Source organism: Cuculus canorus, chromosome 1 (assembly GCF_017976375.1).
Source record: "Cuculus canorus isolate bCucCan1 chromosome 1, bCucCan1.pri, whole genome shotgun sequence".
Lineage (NCBI taxonomy): Eukaryota > Metazoa > Chordata > Aves > Cuculiformes > Cuculidae > Cuculus > Cuculus canorus.
The window spans coordinates 207,510,968-207,531,874 of NC_071401.1; the positions used below are offsets into that span (position 1 = coordinate 207,510,968).

Sequence of the window (20,907 nt, forward strand, 5' to 3'; positions counted from 1 at the left end):
CACTCTTGGGTGGATCCCATCCAATCCCATGGATTTTTGCCTTAGATCATGGGAGCTTCGTTCTGCTCCTCTAACTCCTGGGGATGTACTTTCACCGGCTTGGCCAATCTGATCGATTCTCAATGACCCCAGGAGTGTTGTGGTGACATTCCTAGTGACTCAAGGACACTGTGGTCCATTCCTGGTGCCCCCCAGGATGCTGTGGTTCCAATCCCGGTGTCCCCAAGGTCACTGTGATCCATTTGTGGTGACCCAAGGATGTAGCAGTCCCACTCCTGGTGCCCCCTAGGATGAAGCGGTCCCACTCCTGGTGACCCAAGGACACTGTGGTCCATTCCTGGTGCCCCCAAGGATGAAGAGGTCTCATTCCTGGTGACCCAAGGACACTATGATCCATTCCTGTTGACCCCAGGCCACTGTTGCCCCATCCCCGGTGAACCCAGTGGTCTCGGTGCCCCATAGATGTCCAACGGCAGAGTTGTGGGAGCAGCCCGGAAGCCACAGTGGTCTCACTGGTCACACTGGGAGCCCAGGTCGTCCTCGTTAGAGCAGAGCCTGGACGATGCAATAACGAACCCCACGTTCCAGGAAAGCAGAAGTGGCCAATCCGTTCCAGGAACCTGCCCAAGCTTCCCTCACGCTGCAGCCATAAAAGCAGGAGACACCGGGCGAGGGGACAGACAGAAGGACCCTGAGGGACCCGGCTGCCTCCACACACGTCACCCACCCAGAGACACCTCGGCCACCGGCTCGAGAGCTATCGGTGAGTGCCTTCTCCCTGCATCTCCCGTGATCTCCTTATCCCTGCGTGATCCAGGTGGTCCATCACCTATCCTTGGGGTCCATCACCCATCCATGGGGTCCATCACCCATCCATGGGCGTTGATCACCCCTTCAGGTGGTCCGTCACCAATTCATAGTTTATATCATCCATCCATGGGGGTTGATCTCTCATCCATGGGGTCTATCAGCTATCCATGCTGTCCATCACCCATCCATGGGGTCCATCACCCATCCATGGAGCCCAGCACCACCCGTGGTGCTCAGCACCCATCCAGCACCACCCGTGGGGCTCAGCACCCATCCAGTACCAGCCGTGGTGCCCTGGGATGGAGCTGAGCATCGCAGGGGGACGTGGGGATGCACAGCCTGGACAGGCCCTCGAGCCGCCCTGGAGCTCAGGACCCCTGCTCCGCTCTCTCCGCAGCAGCAGGATGGGTGCTGGGCCCACACGTCAACGCCTGCTCGGTTGCCTTCTCCTCCTGGCCTTCCTGGGGGTCGATTCCCTGCCCGCCGACCGGATCCTGGAGGAACGTGCTGGCACCTCCATCCTGGCAGCAGCACCCGGTGCGTTCCCTCATCCTCCATCCCAGATCCTCCATCCCTCATCCCTGACACCCTGATCCCCAGAGCTCGACCCCAAATCCCTTATTCCTGAGCCCTCATCCCTGACACCCTCAGCCTTGATCCCTGATCCCAAATCCCTCATTCCCAACCCCTGATTCCAAATCCCTGATTTCCAACCCATGATCCTAAATCCCTCATCCAAAAACCCTGATCCCAAATCCCTGACTCCCAGTCCCTGATCCCTACTCCCTCATTCCCAATCCCTGCTCCTTGGTCCCTCACCCATCATCGCAAATCCCGGATCCCAAACCTCCAACTCCCAGTCCCTGATCCCAAACTCCTGATCCCAAATCCTCCATCTCTGACCTCAAACCCCTGATCTCGAATCCCTGATTCCCAGTCCCTGATCTCAAACCCCTGATCCCAAATCCCCGATTTCAGATCTCATATCCCTGATTCCCAATCTCTGATCCCTCATCCAAAATCTCTAATTCCCAGTCCCTCATCCCTGATTCCAACCCCCTCATCCCAAATTCCTAATCCCTGATTGCCAGTCTCTACTCCCAAATCCCCAATCCCTGCTCCCTGATACTCTGTCACCCTTATCCCAACCCACTCATCCCAAATTCCTGATTCCCAATTTCTGCTCCCAAACCCTTGATCCCAAATCCCCGATCTCTGATCTCAAGTCCCTGATTCCCAATCTCCGATCCCTGATCCCAAACCTCTGATCCCTGATCCTAAACCTTTGATCTAAAATCCCGGATCCCCAATCCTCAATCCCTGCTCCAAGAGACTCTCATCCCCTGATCCCCAATCCCTCATCCCTGATCCCCAAGCCCTGATTCCCAATCCCTAATTCCTAATCCCTGCTCCCTCCACCTCCTGACCGGGGGTGTCCCTAGGTTGAGGGGTGTCCCAGGTTGGGGTATCCATGGGCGAAGGGGTGTCCTCGGATGGGGGTGTCACTGGCTGGGGGTGTCCTCGGTGGGGTTGTCCCTGGATTGGGTTGTCCATCAATTGTGGTGTCTGTAAATTGAGGGGTGTCCATGGTTTGAGGGGTGTCCATGGGTTGTGTGTCCATGGTTTGAGAGGTGTCCATGGGTTGGGGTGTCCCAGGTTGAGTTGTCCATGGTTTGAGGGATGTCCATGGGTTGTGTGTCCGTGGTTTGAGAGGTGTCCATGGGTTGGGGTGTCCCAGGTTGAGTTGTCCGTGGTTTGAGGGGTGTCCATGGGTTGGGGTGTCCCAGATTGGGTTGTCCGTGGTTTGAGGGATGTCCATGGGTTGTGTGTCCATGGTTTGAGAGGTGTCCATGGGTTGGGGTGTCCCAGGTTGAGTTGTCCGTGGTTTGAGGGGTGTCCATGGGTTGTGTGTCCGTGGTTTGAGGGGTGTCCATGGGTTGTGTGTCCATGGTTTGAGAGGTGTCCATGGGTTGGGGTGTCCCAGGTTGAGTTGTCCGTGGTTTGAGGGGTGTCCATGGGTTGGAGGTGTCCATGGTTTGAGGGGTGTCCATGGGTTGGGGGTGTCTCTGACTGGGGGTGTCCCTGGTCCCAGATGTCCAGCCCTACGTCCTGCAAGAGCCCCCCGTGAGGGCGCACATCTGCCCCCACAACTGGATCCACTTCAGGGGCCACTGCTACGGGTACTTCACCCAGAGGAAAACCCAGGCCGAGGCGCAGGTGGGTGCTGGGGGGCAACTGGGGGGGCTTCGGGATGGGATGGGGACGGGGGGCACCCCAGGACCTGAGAACTGGGGGGTTGCAGCCTGGGGAGGGCACCCCAGATGGTTTTGGGGAGTTCCTGTGCCCGGGTGGGTGCTGAGCCCCCCCTGTATGCCCCCCAGGAGGAATGCAACCGCTACGGCCCCACGGGGACTCTGGCGTCCATCCACACCGAGGGGAGCAGCGTCGTCCTGGGCGAGTACGTGGCCTCCCAGCAGGATAGAGCCAACGTCTGGATTGGCCTGAAGGACGAGGAGCACGTGAGTGATGTCCCATAGCACCCACTGACCCCCCCGAGCACCCACTGACCCCCCCGAACACCCATTGACCCCCCAAGCACCCACTGACCTCTCTGAGCACCCACTGACCCCATCCCTGAGCACCCACTGACCCCCCCGAGCACCCACTGACCCCCCTGAGCACCCACTGACCCCCCGCGAGCACCCACTGACCTCTCTGAGCACCCACTGACCCCCCCGAGCACCCATTGGCCCCATCCCTGAGCACCCACTGATGCCTGACCCCCACCCACTGACCTCTCCTTGCCCCCCACCCCCAGACCGGGACATGGAGGTGGTCGGATAGCTCCGTCCTGGACTACCTGCACTGGGATTGGGGTCAACCCGTCCAATGGAGGAACTGGTACTGTGTGGTCCTCGGGCAGAACTCAGGTCAGTGGGGGGGCTACGGGGAGAGGGGAGGGGGCACGGGATTGGGCGGAGGGGGGATTGGTGGAGGTGGGGGTGATGGAGATGATGGGGTGAAGAGGAGGAGGGTGATGGTGGAGATGATGGAGATGATGGGGTGAAGGGAATGGGGGTGATGGTGGAGATGATGGAGATGATGGGGTGAAGGGAATGGGGGTGATGGGAGCGATGGAGATGGGGTGATGGGGTGGTGAAGGTGGGGGTGATGGAGATGAGGGGATGGTGATGGGGGTGATGGAGATGATGGAGGGAAGGGGCTAAAGGGGATGGGGTGAGGGGGAAGAAGGTGATGGGGCAATGGAGAGAGGAGTGGTGGAGATGGGGTGATGGAGACGAATGGGTGGAGATGGGGGTGATGGGGTGAAGGAGACAGAGGTGATGGAGATGAGGGTGATGGAGATGATAGGATGGAGGTGGGGATGATGGGAGGATAGAAGTGGGATGGAGGTGGGGGTGACGGGGGAATGGAGATGGGGTGGAAGGGAGGGGTGATGGGGGGATGGAGGCACTGAGGGGGTGTCGGGGCTGGTGTTGACTCGGTGTCCCCTCAGCTTTCCAGTATTGGCGCAACTACTCCTGCCAGGAGCAGTTCCCCTTCCTCTGCCAGTACCAGGTGTGAGGGGGGGCTGCCCCTCACCTCTCTGCTCCCATGGGGTCACCCCCCCCACCCCGCACCCCCCAATTCCTTCTCCCAACCCTGCACCCACTGGCAATAAAGCTTGGCTAGAGCACCCAGTGCCTTGAGTTGGGGACATCAGAGCTGGGGACACCCCAACTTGGGGACACCCCAACTTGGGGACACACCTTGTATGGGGACACCTTGAGTTGGGGACCCTCTGAATTGGGGACACCCCCTTGGGGACACCCCTGCCTTGGGGACACTCCTGCTTTGGGGACACTCCCTTGGGGACACCTTGAGTTGGGGAATACAATGCCTTGGGACCCCCCTGTATGGGGACCCCCTGAGTTGGACACCCCCTGCTTTGGGGACATCCCTGCCTTGGGGACCCCTTGTATGGGGACCCTTTGAGTTGGAGACCCCCTGAGTTAGGGGTCCCCTTAGTTAGGGACCTCCTGCCTTGGGGACCCCTTGAGTTGGGCACTTCCTGCTTTGGGGACACCCTGATCTGGAGACCCCCAGCCTTGGGGACACCCCCTGCCTTGGTGACACAACCTGCCTTGGGGATCCGCTGATTTGGGGACACCCTGGTTTGGGGAGTCCCTGAGTTGGGGACCTCCAGCCTTGGGGACACCCCCACCTTGGGGACACCTCTGTCTTGGGGACCCCTTGTACAGGGACCCCTTGAGTTGGGGACCCCCTGAGTTGGGGATCCCCTGAGTTGGGGACACCTTGAGTTGGGGACCCCCTGAGCTGGGGACATTCCCTGTATGGGGACCCCCTGCCTTGGGGACACCCCCTTGAAGCCCCCCCCTGCCCTTGGGCCCCCCCTGTTTTGGGCACCCCCCCTACCCTGAGCGGAGCCAGGGCTGCTGCGGGTCCTTTATTGGGGGGCCAAAATCGTGGGGGCAAATGGTGGTGAGTGGGGGTGATGGGGTCAAAATGGAGTGAGAGAAGGCAATAAAGGGGGGAAACGGGGGTGGGGGTCAAAATGGGGTGAGAGGGATCAAAACGGGGGGGAAAATGGTGTAGGGGGCAAAATGATGGGGGGCAAAATGGCATCAAAATGAGTCTGAGGGGGCAAAATGGTGGGGAAATGGGGTGAGAGGGAGTGCTGGGGAGGCAAAATGGGGGGATTGGGGGCAAAATGAGGGGGCAAAATCGGGTGAATGGGGGCAAAATGGGGGGATAAAGGGGCTATGAGGTGGGAAAATGGGGGGGAGTGAGGTGGGGAAATGGGAGGGAATATGTGCGGGGGGGCAAAATGGGGTGAGGGGCGATGGGGTCAAAAGAGGGGTGGTGGGCAAAATGGGGTGGGGGTAATATGAGGGAAATGGGGTGGGGGCAATATGGGGTGAGGGTACAAAGTGGGGAGAGGAGGTAAAATGGGGGGAAATGGGTGTGAGAGGGGACGCTGTGGAGGCAAAATGGGGTGTGGGGGCATAATGGGGAGAGAAATGGGGGTGAGGTGGGGTGGGGGGGTAAAATTGGGGGGCAAAATAGGTGGGCAATGAGAATGGGGCAAAATGGGGGGCAAAATGGGGTAATGGGAGCCAAATGGTGTGGGGGACAAAATAGGGGGGAGTTGGGGTTGAGGGGCAAAATGGTTTGGGGGCAAAATGGGGTGAGTGGGGGCAAAATGGGGGGTAAATGGAGGGGCAAAATGGTTTGGGGGCAAAATGGGGTGAGTGGGGGCGAAATGGGGGGTAAATGGAGAGGCAAAATGGGGGGAACGGAGTGGGGGGCAAAATGAGGCGAAGAGGTAAAATGGGGAGGGAAATGGGGAGGGGGAACAAAATGGAGTGAGAGGGGACAAAATGGGGGGGAATGGGGTGTGGGGACAAATCGGATGGGAGGCAAGAACAGGGGGACAGATGGTGGTGAGGGGAGGTGATGAAGGCAAAATGGGGTGAGAGGAGGCAAAATGGGGTGAGAGGGATAAAAACGGGGCAAAAATGGGGTAGGAGGCAAATGATGGGGGGATAAATGGCGTCAAAATGAGTCTGAGGGGCAAAATGGTGGGGAAATGGGGTGAGGGGGGTGCTGGGGACGCAAAATGGGGTGATTGGGGGCAAAATGAGCGCGGGAGCAAAATGGGGGGAAATGGGGTCAGAGGGGGAGATGAGGGGGCAAAATGGGGTGAATGGGGGCAAAATGGGGGGATAAAGGGAGTATGGGGTGGGAAAATGGGGGCAATGAGGTGGGGAAATGGGAGGGAATGTGTGCGGGGGGCAAAATGGGGTGAGAGGGGCGATGGGGTCAAAAGAGGGGTGGTGGGCAAAATGGGGTGGGGGCACAAAGTGGGGAGAGGAGGTAAAATGGGGGGCAAAATAGGTGGGCAATGAGGATGGGGGCAAAACGGGGGGGCAAAATGGGGTGATGGGAGCCAAATGGTGTGGGGGACAAAATGGGGGGGAGTTGGGATTGAGGGGCAAAATGGTTTGGGGGAAAACGGGGTGATGGGGAGCAAACTGAGGGTGGAGGGGCAAAATAGGGGAGCATAGGGGAAATGGGGGTCAGAGGGGGCGATGAGGGGTCAAAATGGGGTAAGTGGGGGCGAAATGGGGGGCGAAGGTGTGAAGGGTACAATGGGGTGAGTGGGATCAAAATGGGGGGCGAGATTGGGGGGCAAAGTGGGAGTGAGGGGGTAGAACGGGGGGCAAAATGAGAGAGACGGGGACAAAATGGGGTGGGGGGTAAAATGGGGAGGGAAATGGGGAGGGGGGCCAAAATGAGGTGAGAGGGGGCAAAACTGGGAGAGAATGGGGTGAGGGGGCAAAATGGGGTGGAGGGTAATATGGAGGGAAATGGGGTGGGGCAAAATGATGGGGGGCAAAATGGCATCAAAATGAGTCTGAGGGGGCAAAATGGTGGGGAAATGGGGTGAGAGGGAGTGCTGGGGAGGCAAAATGGGGTGATTGGGGGCAAAATGGGGCAATAAATGGAGTTGTGAGAGGGCAAAATGGTGTGAGAGGGATCAAAATGGGGGCGAAGTGGGGGAAGAATTATGGACATTGGGTGCAGGGGGCAAAATGGGGTGAGGGGGCGATGGGGGCAAAATGGGGGTGGGAGGCAATATGGGGTGAGGGGTAATATGGGGGAAATGGGGTGGGGGCAACATGGGGTGGGGGCACAAAGTGGGGAGAGGAGGTAAAATGGGGGAAATGGGTGTGAGCGGGGGCGCTGGGGAGGCAAAATGGAGTGTGGGGGCATAATGGGGAGAGAAATGGGGGTGAGGTGGGGTGAGGGGGGTAAAATGGGGGGCAAAGTAGGTGGGCAATGAGGATGGGGCAAAATGGGGAGAAAATGGGGTGATGGGAGCCAAATGGTGTGGGGGACAAAATGGGGGGAGTTGGGGTGGAGGGGCAAATGATTTGGGGGCAAAACGGGGTGATTGGGAGCAAACTGAGGGTGGAGGGGCAAAATAGGGGAGCATAGGGGGAAATGGGGGTCAGAGGGGGCGATGAGGGGGCAAAATGGGGTGAGTGGGGGCAAAATGGGAGGTAAATGGAGAGGTAGAATGGGGGGAATGCAGTGGGGGGGCAAAATGAGGCAATGGGTAAAATGGGGAGGGAAATGGGGAGGGGGGACAAAATGGAGTGAGGGGGGCAAAATGGAGAGGTAAAATGGGGGGAATGGGGTGTGGGGGCAAAATGGGATGGGGGGCCAAAACGGGGGGGCAGATCGTGGTGAGGGGAGGTGATGGAGGCAAAATGGAAAGAGGAGTCAAAATAGGGGAGAAACGGGGTTGGGGGTCAAAATGGGGTAAAACTGGGTCTGGGGGGGCTAAATGGTGGGGAAATGGGTTGAAAGGGGTGCTGGGGAGGCAAAATGGGGTGATTTAGGGCAAAAAGGGTGGTGGGCATGGGGGGAAAGAGGGGTCAGAAAGGGGAGATGATGGGGCAAATGGGGAGAATGGGGGCTAAATGGGGGTGTGGAGTGGGATAATGGGGTGAGGGGGATCAAAATGGGGGGTGAAGTGGGGGAAGAATGAGGGGCAGTGGATGTGGGGGCCAAAAGCGGTGAAGGGAGAGATGGGGGGGCAAAATGGGGGGGGGGGGGCAAAATAGGGTGAGGGGTAATATGGGGAGGCAAAGTGGGGTGATTGGAGACAAAATGAAGGTGAGGGGGTGTAAGATGGGGGGCACGGTGGGGAGTTTGGGTTAGAGGAGTGATGAGGGGTCAAAATGGGGTGAGTGGGGCAAACCAGGAGGGTAAATGAGGTGGAGGGGCAAAATGGGGTAAAGGGGATCAAAATGGGGGGGCAAAACGAGGGGGGTAAAATGGGGCTTTCTGTGGGGTCATCATCCATCTGTGGGGGCTCAGCACCCAGTTTTGGGGCTCAGCGCTCATCTTTGGGTTTAGATAAGGACTGACCACCCTGATAACAGCAACGGCCTCCAGGAAAGGAGAAGTCGGTAACGGCCGGAGCAGGGAGAGGGACCTTTGGGGACAAGGAGAGGGGACATGGGGGGAGTGGGGCACATGGGAGTGATGAGGGGGCAGAAACGGGGGGCAGAAAGGGATGGGGGGCAGAAAGGAGTGAGGAGACAGAAAGGAGGGGCAGAAAGGGATGGGGGGGCAGAAAGGGGTGAGGAGACAGAAAGGAGGGGCAGAAAGGGATGGGGGGGCAGAAAGGGGTGAGGAGACAGAAAGGAGGGGCAGAAAGGGATGGTGAGCAGAAAGAGGGAGTAGGAAAGGGGGGTCGGAGAGGGATGAGGGGATAGAAGGGGGTGCAGAAAGGGGAGGGGCAGAGGTGAGGACCCCACTGGTCAAAGCCAACCTTGGCCCCACACACACTGCGAAAGGGGGAGAGGGGGGAGAAGGTTGGTTATGGGGCGATGGTGGAGATGATGGAGGCCTCAGGACCTCCAAGGGGGAGACCAGGAGGAGATGAGTGTGATGGCAAGGGAGGGGCCAGAGGTTCTGCAGACTGTCCACCAAACCCAAAAGCTGAGGAGCAGAGGGAGCAGCAGAGCTCCTACACATCATCCATGGGTTCCTACACATCCTCCATGGGTTCCTACACATCATCCACGGGATCCTACACAGCAAACATGGGGTCTTCCACACCATCCTTGGCATCCTACACATCACATGTGGGTTCCTCCACATCATCCATGGGTTCCTACATATCATAGGTGGGTTCCTACACAACAAACACAGGTCCTACACATCACACGTGGGTTCCTACAACGCTGTGTGAACACGACCATCCAACCAGTTCCTTATCCACTGAACTGTCCACCCAACCCATATCTCTTCAGTCTAGAGAGAAGGATGTTGTGGGTGACCATATCAAAGGTGTTACAGCAGTCCAGATAGATCATATCCGTCGGTTTACCCGTGGCAATGCTGCGGTTACCCCACCATAGAAAGCCATCAAGTTGGTCAGACAGGACTTGCCCCTGCTGAAGCTGTACCGGCTGCCGTTAATCACCTCCCTGTCCTCCACGGGCTTTAGCAGAGCTTCCAGGAGGATCTGTTCCATGATCTTCCCAGGCACAGAGCGGGGCTGACAGGTCGGGAGTTCTCAGGGTTGTCTTTTCTACCCTTCTTAACAATGGGCACAACGTTCCCCTTCTTCCCGTCACCAGGGGCTTCTCCTGACTGCCGTCACTGTTCAGATCTCACGGAGAGGGGCTTGGCAACCACATCGGCCAATTTCCTCAGGACTCTGGCATGCATCTCGTCATTCTTGGCCACCTGGGCCACTGCTGCCTCACGTTCAGTCAACCAACACCTCCAGGTCCTTCTCCTCCAGGGACCTTTCCAGCCGCTCTGCCCCTGGTCTGGAGCTGCACAGGGTTGTTGTGCCCCAAGTGCAGGACCCATCATTTGGCCTCGTTAACCTCATCCCGTTGGTCTCAGCCCATCTTTCCAGCCTGTTCCGATCCCTTTGGAGCCTCCCCACCCTCCAGCAGATCCACGCTTCCACCCAGCTTAGTGTCATCTGCAAACGTGCTAAGGGGCACTCGATGCCTTCTTCCAGGTCATTGATGAAGACATTGAACAGCATTGGACCCAGCGCTGAGCTCTGGGGACACCGCTTGGGACTGTCCTCCAGCTGGAGGTAACTCCATTGACCACAACTCTTTGGACCCGGCCATCCAACCAGTTTTCCACCCAGGCCAGAGGCTGACAGTGTCCCGAGCCGAACGCTGTGACAAACTGTGTCCAAGGCTTTACTGGAGTCCAAGAAGACCATCCAGTCTTTCCCTCGTCCAGTAGTCGGGTCACTTTGTCATCGAAGGCCATCCGGATGGTTTGGCAGGACCTGTCTTTCATGACCCCGTGTTGACGGGGCCTCACCACCCGATCCTCTTGCATGAGCCTCATGAGAGCACTCAAGATCACCCATTCCATGACCTTCTCCAGCACTAAGGTCAGACTGGAGCTTCTTGGATCGTCCCTCCAACCCCTCGTGTAGAAGGGCAGGACATTAACCCACCTCCAGTCAACTGGAACTGCCCCAGGAAGGCTGGAAGTGGATGGGAAGGGGTTTGGCAAGAACATCCACCAGCTCCATCAACACTCTTGGGTGGATCCCATCCAATCCCATGGACTTTTGCCTTAGATCATGGGAGCTTCGTTCCGCTCCTCTAACTCCTGGGGATGTACTTTCACCGGCTTGGCCAATCTGATCGATTCTCAATGACCCCAGGAGTGTTGTGGTGACATTCCTAGTGACTCAAGGACACTGTGGTCCATTCCTGGTGCCCCCCAGGATGCTGTGGTTCCAATGCCGGTGTCCCCAAGGTCATTGTGATCCATTTGTGGTGACCCAAGGATGTAGCAGTCCCACTCCTGGTGCCCCCAAGGATGCAGCGGTCCCACTCCTGGTGACCCAAGGGCACTGTGGTCCATTCCTGGTGCCCCCAAGGATGAAGAGGTCTCATTCCTGGTGACCCAAGGACACTATGATCCATTCCTGTTGACCCCAAGGCGACTGTTGCCCCATCCCCGGTGACCCCAGTTGTCTCGGTGCCCCATAGATGTCCAACGGCAGAGTTGTGGGAGCAGCCCAGAAGCCACAGTGGTCTCACTGGTCACACTGGGAGCCCAGGTCGTCCTCGTTAGAGCAGAGCCTGGACGATGCAATAATGAACCCCACGTTCCAGGAAAGCAGAAGTGGCCAATCCGTTCCAGGAACCTGCCCAAGCTTCCCTCACGCTGCAGCCATAAAAGCAGGAGACACCGGGCGAGGGGACAGACAGAAGGACCCTGAGGGACCCGGCTGCCTCCACACACGTCACCCACCCAGAGACACCTCGGCCACCGGCTCGAGAGCTATCGGTGAGTGCCTTCTCCCTGCATCTCCCGTGGTCTCCTTATCCCTGCGTGATCCAGGTGGTCCATCACCTATCCTTGGGGTCCATCACCCATCCTTGGGGTCCATCACCCATCTATGGGGTCCATCACCCATCCATGGGCGTTGATCACCCCTTCAGGTGGTCCATCACCAATTCATAGCTTATATCATCCATCCATGGGGGTTGATCTCTCATCCATGCTGTCCATCACCCATCCATGGGGCCCAGCACCACCCGTGGGGCTCAGCACCCATCCAGTACCAGCCGTGGTGCCCTGGGATGGAGCTGAGCATCGCAGGGGGACGTGGGGATGCCCAGCCTGCACAGGCCCTGGAGCCGCCCTGGAGCTCAGGACCCCTTCTCCACTCTCTCCGCAGCAGCAGGATGGGTGCTGTGCCCACACGTCAACGCCTGCTCGGTTGCCTTCTCCTCCTGGCCTTCCTGGGGGTCGATTCCCTGCCCGCCGACCGGATCCTGGAGGAACGTGCTGGCACCTCCATCCTGGCAGCAGCACCCGGTGCGTTCCCTCATCCTCCATCACAGATCCTCCATCCCTCATCCCTGACACCCTGATCCCCAGAGCTCGACCCCAAATCCCTTATTCCTGAGCCCTCATCCCTGACACCCTCAGCCTTGATCCCTGATCCCAAATCCCTCATTCCCAACCCCTGATTCCAAATCCCTGATTTCCAACCCATGATCCTAAATCCCTCATCCAAAAACCCCGATCCCAAATCCCTGACTCCCAGTCCCTGATCCCTAACCCCTCATTCCCAATCCCTGCTCCTTGGTCCCTCACCCATCATCGCAAATCCCTGATCCCAAACCTCCAACTCCCAGTCCCTGATCCCAAACTCCTCATCCCAAATCCTCCATCTCTGACCTCAAACCCCTGATCTCGAATCCCTGATTCCCAGTCCCTGATCTCAAATCCCTGATCCCAAATCGCCGATCTCAGATCTCATATCCCTGATTCCCAATCTCTGATCCCTCATCCCAAAGCTCTAATTCCCAGTCCCTCATCCCTGATCCCAACCCCCTCATCCCAAATTCCTAATCCCTGATTGCCAGTCTCTACTCCCAAATCCCCAATCCCTGCTCCCTGATACTCTGTCACCCTTATCCCAACCCACTCATCCCAAATTCCTGATTCCGAATTCCTGCTCCCTGATCCCAAACCCTTGATCCCAAATCCCCGATCTCTGATCTCAAGTCCCTGATTCCCAATCCCTGATCCCTGATCCCAAACCTCTGATCCCTGACCCCAAACCTTTGATCTAAAATCCCGGATCCCCAATCCTCAATCCCTGCTCCAAGAGACTCTCATCCCCTGATCCCCAATCCCTCATCCCTGATCCCCAATCCCTCATCCCTGATCCCCAAGCCCTGATTCCCAATCCCTAATTCCTAATCCCTGCTCCCTCCACCTCCTGACCGGGGGTGTCCCTAGGTTGAGGGGTGTCCCAGGTTGGGGTATCCATGGGCGAAGGGGTGTCCTTGGATGGGGGTGTCACTGGCTGGGGGTGTCCTCGGTGGGGTTCTCCCTGGATTGGGTTGTCCATCAATTGTGGTGTCTGTAAATTGAGGGGTGTCCATGGTATGAGGGGCGTCCATGGGTTGGGGTGTCCCAGGTTGAATTGTCTGTGGTTTGAGGGGTGTCCATGGGTTGTGTGTCCATGGTTTGAGGGGTGTCCATGGGTTGGAGGTGTCCGTGGTTTGAGGGGTGTCCATGGGTTGGAGGTGTCCGTGGTTTGAGAGGTGTCCATAGGTTGGGGGTGTCTCTGACTGGGGGTGTCCCTGGTCCCAGATGTCCAGCCCTACGTCCTGCAAGAGCCCCCCGTGAGGGCGCACATCTGCCCCCACAACTGGATCCACTTCAGGGGCCACTGCTACGGGTACTTCACCCAGAGGAAAACCCAGGCCGAGGCGCAGGTGGGTGCTGGGGGGCAACTGGGGGGGCTTCGGGATGGGATGGGGATGGGGGGCACCCCAGGACCTGAGAACTGGGGGGCTGCAGCCTGGAGAGGGCACCCCAGATGGTTTTGGGGAGTTCCTGTGCCTGGGTGGGTGCTGAGCCCCCCCTGGGTGCCCCCCAGGAGGAATGCAGCCGCTATGGCCCCACGGGGACTCTGGCGTCCATCCACACCGAGGGGAGCAGCGTCGTCCTGGGCGAGTACGTGGCCTCCCAGCAGGATAGAGCCAACGTCTGGATTGGCCTGAAGGACGAGGAGCACGTGAGTGATGTCCCTGAGCACCCACTGACCCCCCTGAGCACCCACTGACCCCATCTCTGAGCACCCACTGACCCCTCTGAGCACCCACTGACCCCCCCGAGCACCCACTGACCTCTCTGTGCACCCACTGATCCCCCTGAGCATCCACTGACCCCCACCCCGAGCACCCACTGACCCCCCTGAGCACCCACTGACCCCTCTGAGCACCCACTGACCCCATCCCTGAGCAGCCACTGACCCCCGTGAGCACCCACTGATGCCTGACTCCCACCCATGACCTCTCCTTGCCCCCCACCCCCAGACCGGGACATGGAGGTGGTCGGATAGCTCCGTCCTGGACTACCTGCACTGGGATTGGGGTCAACCCGTCCAATGGAGGAACTGGTACTGTGTGGTCCTCGGGCAGAACTCAGGTCAGTGGGGGGGCTACGGGGAGAGGGGAGGGGGCACGGGATTGGGCGGAGGGGGGATTGGTGGAGGTGGGGGTGATGGAGATGATGGGGTGAAGAGGAGGAGGGTGATGGTGGAGATGATGGAGATGATGGGGTGAAAGGAATGGGGGTGATGGTGGAGATGATGGAGATGATGGGGTGAAAGGAATGTGGGTGATGGTGGAGATGATGGAGATGATGGGGTGAAAGGAATGGGGGTGATGGGAGCGATGGAGATGTGGTGATGGGGTGGTGAAGGTGGGGGGGTTGGAGATGAGGGGATGGTGATGGGGGTGATGGAGGGGAGGGGCTAAAGGGGATGGGGTGAGGGGGAAGAAGGTGATGGGGCAATGGAGAGGGGAGTGATGGAGATGGGGTGATGGAGATGAATGGGTGGAGATGGGGGTGATGGGGTGAAGGAAACAGAGGTGATGGAGATGAGGGTGATGGAGATGATAGGATGGAGGTGGGGATGATGGGAGGATAGAAGTGGGATGGAGGTGGGGGTGATGGGGGAATGGAGATGGGGTGGAAGGGAGGGGTGATGGGGGGATGGAGGCACTGGGGGGGTGTCGGGGCTGGGGGTGACTCGGTGTCCCCTCAGCTTTCCAGTATTGGCGCAACTACTCCTGCCAGGAGCAGTTCCCCTTCCTCTGCCAGTACCAGGTGTGAGGGGGGGCTGCCCCTCACCTCTCTGCTCCCATGGGGTCACCCCCCCACATCGCACCCCCAATCCTTTCCCCCGACCCTGCACCCGCTGGCAATAAAGCTTGGCTAGAGCACCCAGTGCCTTGAGTTGGGGACATCAGAGCTGGGGACACCCCAACTTGGGGACACCCCAACTTGGGGACACACCTTGTATGGGGACACCTTGAGTTGGGGACCCTCTGAATTGGGGACACCCCCTTGGGGACACCCCTGCCTTGGGGACACTCCTGCTTTGGGGACACTCCCTTGGGGACACCTTGAGTTGGGGAATACAATGCCTTGGGACCCCCCTGTATGGGGACCCCCTGAGTTGGACACCCCCTGCTTTGGGGACATCCCTGCCTTGGGGACCCCTTGTATGGGGACCCTTTGAGTTGGAGACCCCCTGAGTTAGGGGTACCCTGAGTTAGGGACCCCCTGCCTTGAGGACTTTCTGCTTTGGGGACATCCCTTGTATGGGGACCCCTGCCTTGGGGACCCCCTTAGTTAGGGACCTCCTGCCTTGGGGACCCCTTGAGTTGGGCACTTCCTGTCTTGGGGACACCCTGATCTGGAGACCCCCAGCCTTGGGGACACCCCCTGCCTTGGTGACACAACCTGCCTTGGGGATGCACTGAGTTGGGGACACCCTGATTTGGGGACTCCCTGAGTTGAAGACGCCCCTGCCTTGGGGACCCCTTGAGTTGGGGACCCCCTACTTTGGAGACCCCCCTGTACAGGGACCCCCTGGCTTGGGGACACTCTGCACTGGAGACCCCCTGAGTTGGGGACCTCCAGCCTTGGGGACACCCCCACCTTGGGGACACCTCTGTCTTGGGGACCCCTTGTACAGGGACACCTTGAGTTGGGGACCCCCTGAGTTGGGGATCCCCTGAGTTGGGGACCCCTTGAGTTGGGGACCCCCTGAGCTGGGGACATTCCCTGTATGGGGACCCCTGCCTTGGGGACACCCCCTTGAAGCCCTCCCCTGCCCTTGGGCCCCCCCTGTTTTGGGCACCCCCCCTACCCTGAGCAGAGCCAGGGCTGCTGTGGGTCCTTTATTGGGGGGGCCAAAATCGGGGGGGCAAATGGTGGTGAGTGGGGGTGATGGGGTCAAAATGGAGTGAGAGAAGGCAATAAAGGGGGGAAACGGGGGTGGGGTCAAAATGGGGTGAGAGGGATCAAAACGGGGGGGGAAATGGTGTAGGTGGCAAAATGATGGGGGGCAAAATGGCATCAAAATGAGTCTGAGGGGGCAAAATGGTGGGGAAATAGGGTGAGAGGGAGTGCTGGGGAGGCAAAATGGGGGGATTGGGGGCAAAATGAGGGGGCAAAATCGGGTGAATGGGGGCAAAATGGGGGGATAAAGGGGCTATGAGGTGGGAAAATGGGGGGGAGTGAGGTGGGGAAATGGGAGGGAATATGTGCAGGGGGGGCAAAATGGGGTGAGAGGGGCGATGGGGTCAAAAGAGGGGTGGTGGGCAAAATGGGGTGGGGGTAATATGAGGGAAATGGGGTGGGGGCAATATGGGGTGAGGGTACAAAGTGGGGAGAGGAGGTAAAATGGGGGGGAAATGGGTGTTAGAGGGGGCGCTGTGGAAGCAAAATGGGGTGTGGGGGCATAATGGGAAGAGAAATGGGGGTGAGGTGGGGTGGGGGGGTAAAATTGGGGGGCAAAATAGGTGGGCAATGAGAATGGGGCAAAATGGGGAGAAAATGGGGTAATGGGAGCCAAATGGTGTGGGGGACAAAATAGGGGGGAGTTGGGGTTGAGGGGCAAAATGGTTTGGGGGCAAAATGGGTGAGTGGGGGCAAAATGGGGGGTAAATGGAGGGGCAAAATGGTTTGGGGGCAAAATGGGGGGTAAACGGAGAGGCAAAATGGGGGGAAAGGAGTGGGGGGCAAAATGAGGCGAAGAGGTAAAATGGGGAGGGAAATGGGGAGAGGGGATAAAATGGAGTGAGAGGGGACAAAATGCAGGGGAATGGGGTGTGGGGGCAAATCGGATGGGAGGCAAGAACAGGGGGACAGATGGTGGTGAGGGGAGGTGATGGAGGCAAAATGGGGTGAGAGGAGGCAAAAAAGGGGGGAAACGGGGGTGGGGGGCAAAATGGGGTGAGAGGGATCAAAACGGGGCAAAAATGGGGTAGGAGGCAAAATGATGAGGGGATAAATGGCGTCAAAATGAGTCTGAGGGGCAAAATGGTGGGGAAATGGGGTCAGAGGGGGAGATGAGGGGGCAAAATGGGGTGAATGGGGGCAAAATGGGGGGATAAAGGGAGTATAGGGTGGGAAATTTGGGGGAGTGAGGTGGGGAAATGGGAGGGAATATGTGCGGGGGGGCAAAACGGGGTGAGAGGGGCGATGGGGTCAAAAGAGGGGTGGTGGTCAAAATGGGGTGGGGGCAATACGGGGTGAGGGCACAAAGTGGGGAGAGGAGGTAAAATGGGCGGGAAATGGGGGTGAGAGGGGGCGCTGTGGAGGCAAAATGAGGCGAGGGGGTAAAATGGGGAGAGAAATGGGGAGGGGGGACAAAATGGAGTGAGAGGGGACAAAATGGGGGGAATGGAGTGTGGGGGCAAATGGTGGTGAGGGGGGGCGATGGGGGCAAAACGGGGTGAGAGGAGGCAAAATAGGGGGAAATGGGGGTGGAGGGCAAAATGGGGTGCGAGGGATCAAAATGGGGGGAAAATGGGATGAGGGGGCAAAATGGCGTCAAAATGGGTCTGAGGGGCAAAATGGTGGGGAAATGGGGTGAAGGGGCTGCTGGGGAGGCAAAATGGGGTGATTGTTGGCAAAATGAGTGCGGGGCAAAATGGGGGGGAAATGGGGGTCAGAGAGGTAGATGAGGGGGCAAAATGGGGTGAATGGGGGCAAAATGGGGGGATAAAGGGAATATGGGGTGGGCAAATGGGGGCAATGAGGTGGGGAAATGGGAGGGAATGTGTGCGGGGGGCAAAATGGGGTGAGAGGGGCGATGGGGTCAAAAGAGGGGTGGTGGGCAAAATGGAGTGGGGGTAATATGGGGGAAATGAGGTGGGGGCAATATGGGGTGGGGGCACAAAGTGGGGAGAGGAGGTAAAATGGGGGGAAATGGGTGTGAGAGGGGGCGCTGTGGAGGCAAAATGGGGTGTGGGGGCATAATGGGGAGAGAAACGGGGGTGAGGGGCAAAATGGTTTGTGGGCAAAATGGAGTGATTGGGAGCAAACTGAGGGTGGAGGGGCAAAATGGGGGAAATGGGGGTCAGAGGGAGCGATGAGGGGGCAAAATGGAGTGAGTGGGGGCGAAATGGGGGGCAATGGGGGTGAAGGGTACAATGGGGTGAGTGGGATCAAAATGGGGGGCGAGATTGGGGGCAAAATGGGAGCAGAGTGGAGTGAGGGGGTTCAAAAAGGGGTGAGAGGGTAGAACGGGAGGCAAGATGAGAGGGACGGGGGACAAAATGGGTTGGGGGGTAAAATGGGGAGGGGGGCCAAAATGAGGTGAGAGGGGCAAAACTGGGAGAGAATGGGGTGAGGGGGCAAAATGGGGTGGAGGGTAATATGGAGGGAAATGGGGTGGGGCAAAATGATGGGGGGCAAAATGGAGGTCATGGGGGGAAAAGGGGGTCAGAGGGGACGAAGAGGGGGCAAAATGGGGTGAGTGGGGGCAAAATGGGGGGTAAATGGAGAGGTAAAATGGGGGGAATGGAGTGGGGGGACAAAATGAAGCGAGGGTGTAAAATGGGGAGGGAAAAGGGGAGGGGGATAAAATGGAGTAAGAGGGGACAAAATGGAGTGAGAGGGGACAAAATGTGGGGGAATGGGGTGTGGGGGCAAATGGTGGTGAGGGGGGGCGATGGGGACAAAATGGGGTGAGAGGAGGCAAAATAGGGGGGGAAACAGGGGTGGGGGGCAAAATGGGGTGAGAGGGATGAAAATGGGGGGAAAATGGGGTGGGGGCAAAATGATGGGGGGCAAAATGGCGACAAAATGGGTCTGAGGGGCAAAATGGTGGGGAAATGGGGTGAGGGGGGTGCTGGGGAGGCAAAATGGGGTGATTGGGGGCTAAATGAGGGTGGGGCAAAATGGGGAGGAATGGGGGTCAGAGGGGGAGATGAGGGAGCAAAATGGGGTGAATGGGGGCAAAATGGGGCGATAAAGGGAGTATAGGGTGGGAAATTTGGGGGAGTGAGGTGGGGAAATGGGAGGGAATGTGTGAGGGGGGGCAAAATGGGGTGAGAGGGGCGATGGGGTCAAAAGAGGGGTGGTGGGAAAAATGGGGTGGGGGTAATATGGGGGAAATGGGGTCTGAGGGGCAAAATGGTTTGGGGGAAAACGGGGTGATGGGGAGCAAACTGAGGGTGGAGGGGCAAAATAGGGGAGCATAGGGGGAAATGGGGGTCAGAGGGGGCGATGAGGGGTCAAAATGGGGTAAGTGGGGGCAAAATGGGGGGCAGTGGGGGTGAAGGGTACAATGGGGTGAGTGGGATCAAAATGGGGGGCAAGATTGGGGGGCAAAGTGGGAGTGAGGGGGTAGAACGGGGGGCAAAATGAGAGAGATGGGGACAAAATGGGGTGGGGGGTAAAATGGGGAGGGAAATGGGGAGGGGGGCCAAAATGAGGTGAGAGGGGGCAAAACTGGGAGAGAATGGGGTGAGGGGGCAAAATGGGGTGGAGGGTAATATGGAGGGAAATGGGGTGGGGCAAAATGATGGGGGGCAAAATGGAGGCCATGGTGGGAAAAGGGGGTCAGAGGGGACGAAGAGGGGGTAAAATGGGGTGAGTGGGGGCAAAATGGGGGGTAAATGGAGAGGCAGAATGGGGGGAATGGAGTGGGGAGGCAAAATGAAGTGAGGGTATAAAATGGGGAGGGAAATGGGGAGGGGGACAAAATGGACTGAGGGGGGACAAAATGGGGGGGAATGGGGTGTGGGGGCAGATGGTGGTGAGGGGGGGAAACGGGGGCAAAACGGGGTGAGAGGAGGCAAAATAGAGGGGGGAAATTGATGGGGGGCAAAATGGCGTCAAAATGGGTCTGAGGGGCAAAATGGTGGGGAAATGGGGTGAGAGGGAGTGCTGGGGAGGCAAAATGGGGTGATGGGGGGCAAAATGAGGGCGGGGGCAGAATGGGGGTCAGAGGGGGAGATGATGGGGCAAAATGGGGTGAATGAGGGCAAAATGGGATAAATGGAGTTGTGAGAGGGCAAAATGGGGTGAGAGGGATCAAAATGGTGGGGCAAAACGAGGGTGGTAAAATGGGGGGTAAAATGTGGGGTCATCATCCATCTGTGGGGCTCAGCACCCAGTTTTGGGGCTCAGCGCTCATCTTTGGGTTTAGATAAGGACCGACCACCCTGATAACAGCAACGGCCTCCAGGAAAGGAGAAGTCGGTAACGGCCGGAGCAGGGAGAGGGACCTTTGGGGACAAGGAGAGGGGACATGGGGGGAGTGGGGCACATGGGAGTGATGAGGGGGCAGAAACGGGGGGCAGAAAAGGATGGGGGGCAGAAAGCAGTGAGGAGATGGAAAGGAGGGGCAGAAAGGGATGGGGAGCAGAAAGGGGGAGGTGGAAAGGGGGGTCGGAGAGGGATGAGGGGGTAGAAGGGGGGGCAGAAAGGGCAGGGGCAGAGGTGAGGACCCCACCGGTCAAAGCCAACCTTGGCCCCACACACACTGCGAAAGGGGGAGAGGGGGGAGAAGGTTGGTTATGGGGCGATGGTGGAGATGATGGAGGCCTCAGGACCTCCAAGGGGGAGATCAGGAGGAGATGAGTGTGATGGCAAGGGAGGGGCCAGAGGTTCTGCAGACTGTCCACCAAACCCAAAAGCTGAGGAGCAGAGGGAGCAGCAGAGCTCCTACACATC

The 20,907-nt window shown here is 58.5% G+C and overlaps 2 protein-coding genes across 2 annotated transcripts; both read left to right on the forward strand.

Annotated features, from left to right (window-relative positions):
* Window positions 1–475: 475 nt before the first annotated feature.
* On the forward strand, window positions 476–4,478 carry LOC128850170 (C-type lectin APL-like). Its single transcript, XM_054053160.1, has 6 exons — window positions 476–763; window positions 1,208–1,347; window positions 2,903–3,027; window positions 3,192–3,329; window positions 3,629–3,740; window positions 4,328–4,478. Exons 2-6 carry the CDS (start codon window positions 1,215–1,217, stop codon window positions 4,393–4,395), a joined length of 576 nt encoding a protein of 191 aa, XP_053909135.1. The 5' UTR covers window positions 476–763; window positions 1,208–1,214; the 3' UTR covers window positions 4,396–4,478.
* Window positions 4,479–11,560: 7,082 nt separating this feature from the next.
* Window positions 11,561–15,148, forward strand: LOC128850177 (C-type lectin APL-like). The gene is made up of 6 exons (XM_054053166.1): window positions 11,561–11,691; window positions 12,086–12,225; window positions 13,516–13,640; window positions 13,805–13,942; window positions 14,244–14,355; window positions 14,978–15,148. Exons 2-6 carry the CDS (start codon window positions 12,093–12,095, stop codon window positions 15,043–15,045), a joined length of 576 nt encoding a protein of 191 aa, XP_053909141.1. The 5' UTR covers window positions 11,561–11,691; window positions 12,086–12,092; the 3' UTR covers window positions 15,046–15,148.
* The last annotated feature ends 5,759 nt before the right edge of the window (window positions 15,149–20,907 follow it).